The sequence below is a fragment of the Lycorma delicatula genome, chromosome 2, assembly GCF_047948215.1.
Source record: "Lycorma delicatula isolate Av1 chromosome 2, ASM4794821v1, whole genome shotgun sequence".
NCBI lineage: Eukaryota > Metazoa > Arthropoda > Insecta > Hemiptera > Fulgoridae > Lycorma > Lycorma delicatula.
Genome location: NC_134456.1, coordinates 71,879,416 through 71,894,607, shown reverse-complemented (window position 1 = coordinate 71,894,607; position 15,192 = coordinate 71,879,416). Strand labels below are relative to the sequence as shown.

General features: G+C 32.7%; 1 protein-coding gene across 3 annotated transcripts in view; it reads left to right on the top strand.

The window, feature by feature from the left end:
- Nucleotides 1–9,369, top strand: part of LOC142318898 (uncharacterized) — a 419,416-nt gene extending 410,047 nt beyond the window's left edge. For 2 of the 3 annotated variants that reach the window (XM_075355544.1, XM_075355543.1), the window contains exons 16-18: nucleotides 2,334–2,562; nucleotides 5,351–5,793; nucleotides 9,158–9,369. In XM_075355544.1, coding sequence (XP_075211659.1) covers nucleotides 2,334–2,562; nucleotides 5,351–5,793; nucleotides 9,158–9,197 — 712 coding nt within the window. In that variant the 3' untranslated portion in view covers nucleotides 9,198–9,369. The remainder of the gene's footprint in view (nucleotides 1–2,333; nucleotides 2,563–5,350; nucleotides 5,794–9,157) is intronic. The other variant, XM_075355545.1, reaches the window with a different exon arrangement.
- Nucleotides 9,370–15,192: the final 5,823 nt, after the last annotated feature.

The window sequence follows — 15,192 nt, the reverse complement described above, 5'->3', positions numbered from 1 at the left end:
ATCTAATTGCCTGAATGGTCTCTGTGTCATCTGCTACCACAACTAATCCCTTGCCAGTCTCTTTAATGTTCCTGATTTTAGGGCCTTTCCGGTCACCCCGAAGGGCAACCTGGAGGTCTTTTTTCAGCTGACTGCTGGACATAGTCGAGCCCTATGTCCTATTAGCAAATGCAACCTCAGGTTTCCTAAAGGAATGGCTGGATCCATGTCTGCCCCTAAGCACCTCAGCATACCTACGCGGTTGCATCAAAGCTGGGGCCGGTTTCTGAGCTATAGCTACTTCTGCAGGCCATGAGGCAAGATTTTCGAACCCCTCAAAAGCTGTGAAAGCCACTTGAAAGAATTCAGGTTGGGGCCATGATTTCCTCCTGATAGCAGCAGTAGTACACTTGGGGTTCGCTAAATAGGAAGACAAGCCATCCAGTTCGTCACAGGCCAAAGGAGCAGAGCTGCCAGGCTTGCCCCCAGCTTCCAAAAACTCTACAATAAGTGGGTTCATACCCTCCCGGGTGGTCACCCTTATATCTACCTCTGAACTATCATTATCAGGACCAGTGTTCGAGGAGGTCAAAGGATAAGGCTCTGGCCCCTTCCTCCAGCTAGGCTTCTTACCTACCTCATTAACATCTGTCATGGTCAGAGATGCCCTGACCTAAGAGTATACAAACATAATGCTTGCTGTATTCGTTCTACTGAAATGTTGGGTACAAGCCCACAAGCGTGACAACTACCTGCAGCAAGCCATGGGCAGCTGGAGACCTTCTGTATTCTCCTGTCACTCTTTGCACCTCTTTGCTGCTATTGGGTCAAATGTGTAAAATCAAAGATCAACACAAAGTTACAGATTACGGCCCCCGCTTTAAAAGAGTGTGAGCAGGACTAAGAATAAAGTCCCTGTTGCTCGTAACAGGGACTTGCGACCAGAAGTCGTTGCCACTCTTTTCGCCACGATGAGGTGGGTGCTCAAACAAATCCTGTGCCAAAATCTCTGAATCCCTGTGAAAAGGATTATGAATTGTCTAACAATAAGGGCACAAAACCATTGTAATAGTTCTCAGACATTAAATTGTGGAAACTGGGGAAGGTACACACTCTACCACCAGCTCAAAAATACCACTGAAAAAGACTTTATACAACGCAATCTCTGCTCGTGAAAAGATACCAGAGATCTCAGCCATAACTGAAATAATTCCATTATTGCATAATAAAAATTTAAAAATAAAAATATTAAAATAATGAAAATTGCTTTTGGCCCTCTCCCTCAAACAATGTTTGATGATTAATCAATTGAATTTTTGTTTATATTTATATATTTCATTTTACTTTATCTTGGTTAATTTCTAACATTTTTAAATTTGTAATAATATCACAAATAGGATGTTATTGTTCATTAGATAAACCTGACTTATTATTTTTGTAATCTTTATAATGTTCAAGAAAACTAGTTTTAAACGAACTATTTGTTTTTCATATATAAATACAATCACAATCATTACACTTAAATTTATAAATTCCACTCAGATTGTTTATTTTATTATTTTTGTTTTTTAAATATTTTATTATGTGGTTATTAGGCTTGTAAGCTGTTTTAAATATTTTGTTTATTGTAAGTTGTAGTAATGTTTTCACAAACAATACTAAAACATACTACAAATACCAAAAAAAGTCAAAATAAAAACAAAAAACATGTTAAGTTCAGGGAAAAAAAGAATCAGAAAAAATAAATAATTAAACAATAACTATGAACAAAAGTCAAACACAAGAAAATTAAAATCAACAAAAGAAAAAAGATCATAAAAAACCAGACCAAAAGGATGACCAAAAAGGATACCAAGGCTGATTTGATTTTTTATAAATTTTTGTAATATTAGATGTAGGTTTTCTATATACTGATGTTTCAATTTGGTTGTCCTTGTTTATTTTGATATTGACATCTGAATAATTAAAATTCTATTATTGCTGTCTATTTCAAAAGTAAATTTGAAATTTTCATTATAAGAGTTTAGTTTAATATTATTCGATGTTCATGTTTATTACAATTTTACATAATGATAATATCATCAACATACTATGTCCATATTAAAACTTCATGGGTATGAGTAGTACCATACTAATTTACTATCAAAATCCTATAAATATATTTCTGACATAATTGCTGATATTGGAAATCCTATAGGGTATAGAATTTATATTTTTTATAGGGTATAATTTAAATATATATATTTGTATATATATATCTTTAATCTACTTTCATTTTTTTATTTATTTTTTTATACAAATTTATTATTTACTCATTATTCCATTAATCTGATCAATAATTTTTTGTTTTTTAGTAGCCGGTCATCTGTTCAAAATGTTGCTATTGAAAGTGCTAAACCAACTATAACTATAAGAGAATATCCAACAACTTTAGATAGGAAGAATCCAACACGCTTTCATTTTCTAAATCACAATTCAACATCTTCATCTATTTTAAAAGATCAGCCTATATCATCTCAATTACATACAGAACTGAGTCAAACATTATCAAGAGCTAATTTACAACCAAATGGAGATAAAATGGTTTGTGAATTTTTTTAATGCACTTTGATTTATTTTAAATTCTTAATAAACTGTTATTTTTTAATACACATTAAGTTCAATTTACAAAAAAAAAACTTTAAATATGATTGCATTGTTTTTGGTTTTTTCTTAATAATTTTTCAATGTGATTAATTATGAATTCAAATGTTTTCCAAGAATTTTACATGAACAATTTGATTTTTTACTGCATAGAAGTCTTTCAAGAAGATATTGTCAAAGGTATTACACAACTGTTTTGTGAATAATGTTGTAAAGAAAATTATTTAATCTTCATCAAAATCACTCATTTTTTAAATAAATCAATCACCAGATTCAAATTCAAAAAGCATATTTTCAAAATTTAATGAAATCACACTGCAGTACATTTTATCACCCAAAACAAATTAATATGCAATTGTTTCACAATGTTGCATTATTTAATGCACTTATTCATATCGGTTGATAACTGCAGCTGAGAACTCAACAGAATTTAGCACTTGTTAATGACTACATCAGTCATGTTTTATTTGTACATGATAATTGGTAGTGACGCATTAGTTGTATGAGATAATTGTTTGTGACACACCTATACTATTAAATATGTTCATTTGAGAGACCAAATCAAAAACACACCTACTCACAGAAAATACATATATACTAACAACAACAACCAACATTTAAAAAAAATAAACAAAATTTTCAGAAAACATGAAATTTAGATTTGTTTTGAATATGCAGCTTTCAAAACTATGAACAAAAAACTAACTGATATACATAAACTATGAGTGAAAAAGTACAAAACAAAATGACTGCACCATACATTATACTGAGCAGACTGAACACTCAATCAACTACATATTCATTGTATTTTGTGTGATATGATGACTTGTTTGAACAGACATAAGTGCTTTTCTTTGATCTCATTATAACCAAGTAACTCATTATATATTATTTGTAAACATTAAAAAAGTTCAACAAAAAATTTTTACTTTGCTTGCTACTATTAATTGCATTATTATGTATTTCATCCATATCTCACTACTTTTAGGATAACTTGTAATAAATTGAATTTATTTCTTATGATTAATCATATTCAAAATTTGTATAAGTCTTACTTATACAAATTGTGCACACGCATGTGCAAGTGTGCACAAATACATTATTTTTACTTAAATTTTAGATAAGATAATGAGAGCAATGTACATTACAAGTAATAATAGTTGTGTAAAGTATCATCACTTGGCATTCAAGCCAGAATTGCACCAGAGAAATAAGTTCTACATTACATTATTTGTTAGCCATGAATGGAATACCTAACAAAATTGAAGAACAATGTGATTCAGAATGAGGCGAAAAGGCAATCAGTTCTGAATTGGATGCTAAAAGAAGTAGAAGAATGGAGCAACAGATTAGAGGTAGGGCTGGAAATTATTGGTAACAAAAATAAAAAGTCATGATGGTAAGAGGAGAATTATGCCTAAAAATAATGGTGTTCAGGTGGAACATGTTATCAGATTTATATATTTGGGAACATTATGTAGAAAATGGCAAGTAAAACAAAAAAACTGGATGTGATGGATCCATAAGCTTCTAGCTTTTACCAGGTATCAAAAGCCTAATTTATAAAAAGGAAGTACCAGTAAATTGCAAAGAAGCATATAAACTTATTATTTCCCAATCTTCACATTTGCAGAAAAAGTTGGGTAATGAAGAAGAAGAAAGGTGGAAAATACAAATACCAGAATAAAGTCCTTGAGAAGTATACTAAGGAAAACTAGAAGAGATAAAATCAGAAATGAAAAATTTTGGACAGAATATCTGACAGAGTTATATAAGAGAAACTGAAACGGTTCAGTTAGTTAAAAGGACTGTAAGACTGTAATATGACTAAGGCAGTTTTCTACAAACAACAGATCTAGAAGGAAACCCAGAAAGAAATTGGAAATAAAGTTCATAAAATTGCTTGAAACAAACAGAGGAAAGTTATACAAAAGAAATAGATTTTTTTTTTAGAGATAAATGGAGATATATGCAAAATGAACCAGTGAAGAGAAACCTGTAAAATGTTTACAGTTACCACACAAGTAAGTGGTAAGTTTTCAAAATATTTAAAAGATTATATTACATAATACAGTGATCAGTTTTACAATTTGTAAATATTTCTCTCCCTCTCTCTCTCTCTTTCTTTCTATTACATTTTTCCTGTTTTTATATGGATTGCAGTTATGATTAACTGTTGATAAATAATAAATTAAATATTCATGAAAGGAAGGAGATACACCAATTATAATAACAATTAAATGTGACTTATTGGCAAGAAAGTAATAAGTTATCCAAGTATTAGGAAATTTTTACAAAGAATGACCAAAATAGGTTCATGAAATACATTCTTGAGAACAGTGAGAAATGCTTAGTATTGGCATAACATTAGTCCATTACCACTGCTATACAACATTTGATGTTAATTCATTTAAACTACATACAACTTGTTAAGTTTCAAGATATTTCCTTAATATCTTACACATGGTTGCTAGATTTCAATTTCAGTGTCATTCAGTTGTAATAAAAAAAAATAAATAGTAGTTATGAGATCATAGTACAATTTTTTCTTTCCTACCTTGCTAGAATTTTGATAAGTTCTAACACAGAGAATAGGTAAATACTTATGATTGCCGTTACACACTCCATTTTTGTGGGGAAGAAATAAAACTGTGCAGTAGAAACATTTATGTGTATAGTTATCATTTATGAAACACTATATACAGTCATAAATAACTTTCTGTTATAGGAAGTATCTTCTACTGCTGCACCTACTACAGGAAAGAGTGTAGTGACTATATGTGTAAATGCCAGACAAAACCAAAAATCACTTAACTCTATGACTACAGAAACAAAAGGACAAGCACCTTTTTATCTTCATAGACCATCAGAAGACATGTCAACTCATTCTAAAATGGTTTCAACATCAGTAATTAACAAACCAGATTTATCTGATGTCGATGCAAGAAAATCAAATTTAAGATCTACCTCTGATAATAGTAACAAAAATACTGTTACTTTCAACTTTGGAAATAATGAAAAACCAGAATCTAGAACCATGTCAATCTTCCAACCTAATGGAATTTTAAAAAATGGATCAGCTGGAAATATATCTCAAGTTCAGATTCAAAATTTCCACTCAGGAGCTGGTAATCGTGGTCCACAGCAAAAGACTATTAAGTTTGGTGGGATGTAAGTAATTTTTTTTCATTTAGAATAGTAGTTGTTTTAAATATTGTTAATATTAATTACAATTTGAGTTAATTTAATTATCAGTGATAATATTTAACTTTGTCTCTGCCTTCCATGGTTTACATGCACTACAAAATTCATATTTTAAAGAAAAATAAATGAATATCTGCCTGTTGTTACCAGAAAGAATAAATAAATTGGGTATTAAAAAATTATCTACATCTTTCATTCTACAATTTATTCACACAAAGGTAGAGGTTCAACATGTACATCATTTTTCTACATAGTCACCACCTCTTTTGTCAATGCATTTGGTCCACTGGTCCATAAGCTTGCACATTCCTTCCAAGAAGAAAGTTTTCAATTGGTTGTAAAACCACTTTTCTGCCAATTCCTGGACTTGTCAATTTTCACATCGACAACCTCACAAAGCATCCTTGAGAGGCCCAAATAGTAACGAAAGCAAGATATGGGCTGTAGGGAGCAAATCTGCTCCTTTCACAGTATCTCAAAATTCAACTTGATAGTTTGAATGTTGTGATGAGTGGTCTGCAACTTACCATAACACACTCGGGTATTGTCATGAAACAACAATACTTTCTTCAACAGTAGACCCAGCACTTGTTGCAAAAGCTTATTTTCAAACATTTCACTGTATTTGTGCTGTTGATCATAGTTCCCTCTTCCATTAGTCTTCAAGCATAAGCCCTTTTGTGTCCCAAAAAACCATTAGCATAACCTTTAACGCCAATGGCTCCATCTTGAATTTTTTCTTCATCAGAGATACTGGGTGTTTCTACTACACACACTGGCATTTCAATTCTGGCTATAATAATGATGAATCCACATTTCATCACAGTGGTGACTTTATTCTGCACAAAAATGCCTTCCTTGTGAAGTGATCATGTAAGTGTTAGCAATGTCAACACATTTGTTTTTTGGATTAAAATAAAACCACCAGAGTTACTTGTATATTCCTTCAGTATACTAGTAGCACTGGGCAGTCATAACTGTTTTTAAATTTTACTATGAATTTTTAAACTTTTGACTTTAAATGTATTAAAAAAATTAACTCCTGATGATGGCTTCCAAGTAAGCTGAAAGATCTAGAATACATATCAACATGCTGGTAAGGTGGATTACATTAATTATTAATTTATTTATGTAATTTTTGTCTAAAAATCTTTCACTTAAGTGAAAGTTAATTTTTCACTTAAATTTTTATAATCATACAACATATTAACAGTACTTTCACTTACTGAGGGTCTTGAGAGTAACTTCCACTAAAATTTTTAGAAAAATTATCAGAACCAGCTTGTTTTTGGACATGCAAGGATTGAATTATTTAAAAAATTATAAGTCAGATTGAACTGCTTTTATGTCCTTGGTTAAAAAATTAAAAAAAGAAATGGTAGTGTACTACTAAATAATTTTTAATACATTTTAAACTTTTCAGGCAAACAGAGAGAGTATTTAGAAATAAAATTCCTGTTATACACATAATTTTATGAACAGTTTAGCCTATAGATAAAGTAATCATGAAAATAAATACAGGATTTAGCAGAAACAACTGAGTTTTAAAAATGATTCATTTAGCCTGTAATATTCTTTTATTTATGAAAATCTATAGGCATACTAATAATCTATGAATAAAAGGAATGTATGTATATAGAGTAGAAAGTAGTAGCTTTTACTGAGAAATTTTTAATGCTATCAATACCATTATAATGTATATTATACTAGAATCTATTTCAGCAGCTCAAAATTATCTGCTGTATTGCTATGTAATGTTTAAATACATTACTGTGTAATGATTATCTATATTGCCTGTGTAATATTTCAAATTTTTCTAGCTTTGGTGATTTGTTTTTAAATATGTACTACTATCATACTCACTATTAGTGCTGTGGCTTTGCTACAATCTTAAGTTCTATTGATTAGATTTACTATTGATTTTATGGGTAAGGAGGCTGTCTAAACAATTTGGTATTGAATCTTTCTAGACAACGATAGACTTCATAACACTTATTTCTTGAAAGTAACACATGTCTACAAGTAGTTAAAATTTCCCATAGAGTAACTCCTTATTTTAGATTGTTTTATTGTTTTAATGTATATGTGTTTTTTTTAATATCTGGAATTTTTTCTCAGTTAGGAAAATATACTTACAAGTGATATTTTTAAATTTGTAGTTTAAAAAGCCCTATTAGTTTCTGTAAACTTTATTTCTTTTTAATTTCAACAAAGCATTATCTCAATCATTGCTCCATAAACTATCGTACATTGTTGCCCAAGCAGAATAAAGCATTTACAGAGTTACTACTGGTTGGAGGGAAGGAATATGTGGGAATGCTATGTATTTTATTTCCTTACTTCATTAAATATGAACATTTAAACATGAGCATCTACATTAAAGCATAACTACATTAAACGTGAAAATCAAAATGGACATTTTTAAATAAAACACGTTTTAAACCCAAGTAGATGTGTATCTCATCTTTATTTTTTGGTCAAAATCTCCAGGATGAATCCACACATTAACCTATTTTACAGGACAGGTAAAGATGTCTATACAGCATTCAATGTTACTGTATTCCTGTTATGGTTTTCAAAATACTAAGAGGCAGTTATGAAGGATGAAGACAAATATTGCAGTTAACTTAAGACTTTGCAGAGGTTGTTAATGAAGTATGCAAAGATTTTAACTACTAAGTAACAAGTCTGCTTTTAAACTAGACTCAAGATAAATTATACTTCATCAAAACAAATTGTCCAACTGTACAGGATATTAAAGGACCAAATGTCTTTCAATTCTGTGGTTTATTTCTTTCAATGATAAATTTTATTGGAATCAAATTTAACTTTGTTAGTATTCTAGGAAACAGCTAAAGTATGCATCAAAATGCTTTTTTTCTGGACTTTCAGTGACAGCATTTAACACTTCAACTGTTGAAACAAATCAGGCTGGTAGTTTTGAGTAAATTTGAGAAATTTCTTATTAAGTGCCACCATGAAGCACATTGATACTAAAATGTATCACAAAAATTTCCATTTCAAAACAGCCAGATATTTTGGCTTAATTATATATTGTTACGTAAAAACAAATTTATAAAATAAGCTCTTCTATTATTTCTGCTGATATGTTATGAAAAAAAGGGAAATTTATTATTTTGTTAAATTGGACAAATGAGCACCACAAACTTACATGTACGAAGCATGTAGAACTCCCTTATTTGGGAGTTAACAACCATGTATTGGGGATATTTTTGTAACTTACTTATCAATTATTTTATAGCTTTATTTAAGTGAATTTTATTATAAATAAAAAAAGTAATAAACTGATAATCAATGTTTTCTGTTGCAGAACAACAATAATCAGAAACAGTCCTGAACCAAAGATGTAAATGGTAAAAAGTAATGTAAAATAAATAAAAACATAGATGCAAAATGTGTTCTTTCTGTATAAAAGTATGTAATATTTGTGCTAATTATGTAAAATATTTGTAATATATATACATATAAAATAATAGTAATTTACATTATGTATTTTTTTTAAATTATATTTATTTAAATACATTTTTTAAGTGATGTTAATTATTTTTTACATCTTATCTCACTATGCAGTTTAATGCACAAATTCATAAATGTTAATCCTTTTAGGAGCTGACTAATACAATCTGTTGTTATACTTATAAGTATAGTTCTTAACTTATACAGCTAACTGATACCAATATTATTGTGTTGGTTATTCCTTCTTACCGCATTTGCTTTTATCTTCAAACACAAGTAAAACAAATTTTAGTATCTATGTACGTGAGGTTTACACACATTTGCAAAATTAGAATAAAAAATATAACTATTTAGACCTTCATGAATTATAGTTACATGTATATTGATATTATGTAGGTATGTAGACAAATGTCAACAGGCTTTTCTCTCTTTATATGTGTTGTATTTTTTCCTCCAACTAGTATGTTTTATAAGCTAAAAGTTACTATTATATCTAAAAGTTATTATTTTCTAATGTACTGGAGTTATGTGTAAGTTTCAGAAAATAAAATAATTTTTTAAGAGTTGTAGAATTCTGAATAGTAATGTTTAAAGATATTTATTGACTTAGCTAATAAATGAAACAACAGTAAACATTTTTTTTTTTTTTATTATATGGGCATCGACTTCTAAGGTTTTAAAGAATGTGACGAAGTCACATTCTTTAAAAGAAGTTTAAATCACCATCAGGTTCGTCAGATGTAAGGGTGTAAAGAGCCCTTACATTTTACTTAAAAACACTAAAATTGACAACACAAAACATTTAAAAAAACTCATATATATTAAAACACACAAAAACATTTACAGGTGTAAAGGCTCTGATATTAAAATAAAAAAATAAAACACAAAAGTAAAAATGAAAAAGAATGTCTTCACAGTACCAATATTTGTTTTTCCTTTTCCTTTTTTTATTTTTAAGCACCGTGCAGCAACTGAAACCACCAGTTACCCCAGGATGCCGTGGCAGTTCTACCCCCCCCTAAATTGTTCTGTAGAACTTAACCCATCAGGATTCCCCTGCAACATAGGAGAAATTCAACCACCTGTTCAGGACGACCAAAGAACCCCTCGGCAGGGAGGCTGCCCTTCCCGGTTTTGACCTACCTGGCTCCAGGCATACCCTTTGCCCCGTGCCCTCTGTCTACCCTCGAGGGTCCCGTATGCCATCATCGGATATGCCTCAATCGGGGGATTGAGGCCTTGCCTGCATGCAAGAGTGGGGACTCTTGCATGCAGGCAAGGCCGGGCGCTCTAGGCAAGAGGACTACCTCCAACCCTATACGTGCCATGCTTCAAGATTCCTCTTTTTTTTATACATAGAATTAAACTACTTTGCTTAGAGATTCCTTAACACAGCTTGAATTTCCTTATTGACTTGTTAATAGTCCACTGGCGTGCAGATACGCAACTATTTTTTTTTCCGTTTTCATTTCCCAAATCAGCAGCAAAACTATTTCTTCGACTGAACCTCTTTCTGTGGTCCTCATACGTGGTATACTTTTCATTAGATGCTTGACTGTAAGTGCTTTATTGCAAACACTGCACATTGGTCTTTCTCCACTGGTTAACAAATATGAATGTGTTATTCGCATGTGACCAATTCTATGTCTGGTCACTGCCACTTGTTCTGTGAGTCAGCTTCATGTCGCTTTTCCATTTATATGGAGAAGTTTTAATCGAGTTTAGTTTGGTATTTAATCTTCTCCAATCATTACTCCACCAGTTTCTTATTGTATTAGTTAGATAATTTTTAACATCTGCTACTCGTACAGGAATTATATCCAGGTTATCATAGACTGTTGCCTTTCTGGCAGCTTTGTCTGCACTTTTATTCCCTGCAATACCAGCATGTCCTGGAGTCCATACAAATACACATCACTGTCCTCATTGATTTAAAATGTACAAAATGGACAGGTTGTTTGCAATAAGGACATCCTTAATGCTCTCATTCCGAATTGCAGTAATTACACTTAGAGTCAGAACATATTAACACTTTCTTCGCAGTAGTATTCCGAGTAGTGAAGAGGTTGCTGTATGGCAATAAGTTCTGCTGTATAAACATTTGCCATATCTGATAGTTTCCAAAAATTGACTTCTCCATTTACATAAATGGAACATCCAACACCATGTTCAGTTTTAGAACTGTCAGTATAAATTTTAATGTATTCTTCGTAACTATTGACGGTTGATAAAACTTCCTGTTGGATGATTACTGCTGGCTTCTCTTTTATTTTTCCACAACAGAGACCCAGTCTTGTGTTTACTGCTGGTAAAATCCAAGGCAGTATTTCTCTTGTAGAAATTGCTAATGTCTCAGGTAAAGCAATTTCATAATTTCTTGTCAATTCGTGATACCTTATTCTGGCTGGTCTGGAATAGGTAGCACAATGTTCATATAATACAGTCAAAGGATGGGATTATGTGGGTAGGAAAGGCCCATATATTTGCTGCGTATCTTAGTAATAGGATCTCTCATCTATAATGCCGTACTTGTACGGATTGCGCTCAATGGCATGTTTTATTCCACTGTTATGTATTACATCTAACTTTTGTAAATGCGACTTTCTAGCAGATGAATATACAATACATCCGTAGTTGAGTTTCAATTAAACCAATGTTTTGCACACCTTCTTTCTCTGAGCCAATTGGTGTTTGGATAAACATTTTATAATGTTTAGGGCACTTTTGCATCTAACATTCAAGTCCTGTATATGTAATCCCCTAATAATAGAACTAAAAATCATACATTGTCTTTGTATAGTATACGATGGTCAAAACTGGACTTCAGTGAGAAATTCTCTTTCTACAGAAGTGTACACAGCATGTTTTCTCTGGTGAAAATTTGAAACTATTATTCCCCGCAACTTCATTGAGGGCATTTATCGCTTATTGCAATTTGTATTTCACCATAGCTGCAGTGTTGCTGGCATGCACAATTGCCAGATCATCAACATAGACACTTTTTCTGACTTCTGCTGGAAAAGCTAATATTAGTTTATTGATGGCAATCGTGAACAAAGTACCGCTCAATGGCGAGACTTGTGGTATGCCATTTTCCAATCTTTTTTCTGATGAATACTCATTGTTAACGCGTACTTGGAAAGTACAGTCATTCATACAGTTGCTAAGAAAATCCGGCAGATTGCTGCAAATGCCCCATTCATGTAATTAAAGCATTATTCCATGTCACCAGGTCATATTGAATGCCTTCTGCAGATAAAAGAAGACTCAGACACAATGTTTTATTGTGATGAAGCTGTTATATATGATATTCTCTAAGTTAATCATTTGATCAGTAGTTGAGTGGTATTGTCGAAAACCTGCTTGATGCGAGGATAAAAGATTTTTTTTTCTAAAATCCAAACAAGTCGATTATATAATTTTTTCAAAACTTTTTCCCATACCACATGTCAAAGAAATAGGACGGTAACTATTGGGATTTGTTAGATTTTATTATCTTTCTCTGGAACTGGAACAATATGTACTTTTTTCCACTGCTGCAGGTACTTCCATCCTGCCATATCTGATTGTATTGTTCTAATAATCTACATTTTGCAGTCGTATTCAGCTGCCTGATCATGGTATAATGAATTTCATCTGGACCAGTAGCTGTGTTGCTTGCTTTCTTCAATGCTCTCTCAAGTTCTTCTATTTTAAATGGTACATTATATAAATAATTCATTTCAGTTGTGAAATTTAGCAGACCCTCAAGTTCTGTTTTTTGTGTTTTGAAATATTCATTGTAGTTAACTGTTTTGTTGCTTCTTTGAAACGATTGGGTAGTAACTCTGCAATTTCGTTTAGAGTATCACTAACTTCATCTTCATACTGAAGGCAAGTTGTGGGAGTAAAGTTTATACGCCCATAAATAGCCCTCACTTTTTTCCAAAAGTCTGAGGGAGTCTTATTTCTGTTAATGGATGACACATATTGCGGCCAGGATCGTTTTTTAGCATCTATCATAAGTCTTTTTACATACACTGTATTTTTTAAAGGCAATTAGGTTTTCTAATGTTGGATGTTTCTTAAAAGCGTTATATCCTATTTTCTTTCTTTAAATAGCTTCATTGATTTCATCGTCCCACCACGGAACGGGGCGCTTCCTGAGTTTCCAGATGTTCTGGGAATATATTTTAATGCGTAGTCAAAAATGGCGTTAGTTACAACATCGACATCGGCTCGATAACCGTAGTTGTTTCAGGGAGTGTCGTACCAGCTGTGAAGTTTGTCCAATCTGCCTTATCAAACAGTCATGTTTTGGAGATGGGATATGTTTTTCTTGTAACGACAGTTACAATTTGCGCCTGGAAATGATCACTTCCATGCAGATCTTCTAAAACTAGAAGAAAGTACCTCGATGCACTTATAAGTGCTAAATCTAACAGGACGTCGATTCATCTCTGGCATTAAAAAAAGTTCCTGAACTGTTAATTAAGATAATGAAATTGGAGGTCAATAGGAACTTTTCCAATTCTCTTCCACAGGGATCTACTCGATCCGACCCCAAAATTGTGTGCATTAAAGTCACCCACCAGTAGTACAGGTGGGGGAAGCTGAACAATTAATCGTTTATGTCATCCTCCGTCCATTCAAAATTCGGCAAGTATGTGCTGCAGATATTAATCTGGAGCGGATTTCTTTCTGATTGCGACTGCTTGCAGACTTGTGTTTATTTCAACTGCTTCGGTGGTAGCTCTAGTCGATGTTAATATGGCTACTTCATCTCTAACTCTTATATTTGGCGGTTGATCTCACCTAAAAATGTATTGTATCTTCTTAACTGGAAATTTTTATTTCAGCAGAAATGTGTATCTTGCAGGCATATACAAATTAGGAATTCATCATGTACCAAGCGTTGGAGCTCATGGATGTTTGAAAAACATCCATTAATGTGTTTCACTGAATTATCAACTCGCTAATTTTTTTAATTACTTAATTTCTTTGTTTGCCTTTCGGCTATCCTTTTTTCCTCTTCTTTTCCATTTTACGAACAGCTTCGTGTTCGATAAGTATGTCATCACCGGTATCGTCCCCGGAATCGAAGAACATCGAAGCCGCAAACGACGATGGGAATGAATTGGCGCTAGGTTTAGCCGCCAATTGAGAGGCGGAAATCTGGGAGACCCCATAACAGAATTCGCACCAGTCACCGCCTCAGACAGGAGGGAATCAGGCCCCCCTTTGTGGTTTTTGATGGTCTCTGTGGTTTGGAGATCACCTCAGTTGGAAGAGGATTGGGAGCATCCTTACAAGACTCCGAAGCAACCACTTTTTTCGCTCCATCATCTAAAATGTTGTGCAGACCCACTGGAACTGCTGGTTTAGCAGCTATCTTCTTCTTCTAGATATGCTTTTGCTTATACTTGATGTATTAGCTGGAGGCTGTATCTTTATCACAGGTTTTATAAATTCCTTATGAGTGAAAGACTTTTTTCTATTGTGAATTATTCGCTCATAGTAGCTAATGTGGGCGCAAGTTTGATGAGAAACTGGTTCGTATCAATAGAAATTGAGGCAGGAACAGTAGCCGCAGCATGAGCTACAGTTGTTGTTGCTCTAGGCTTGCGGGCATTTACAATTTTCTTTGCCGTGATGTATCTGACCTCCTGCAGGGTTTTGACTTCCTGCACAGCTACCTCGTCTTTGTAAACAGGACAATTCCTCGATCTACATGAATATTATCTTTACAGTTAACATAGGAAGATGGATCTTTGCATGGTTCTCCTTCATGAATTTCCTCACTACACGTGCATACTTGTAGCCTTTTGCACCAAGAAGTGGTGTGGCGAAAACATTGACACCTAAATCTCATTAGTTGAGGCACAAAAACCCGCACATCCAATCTGTGTA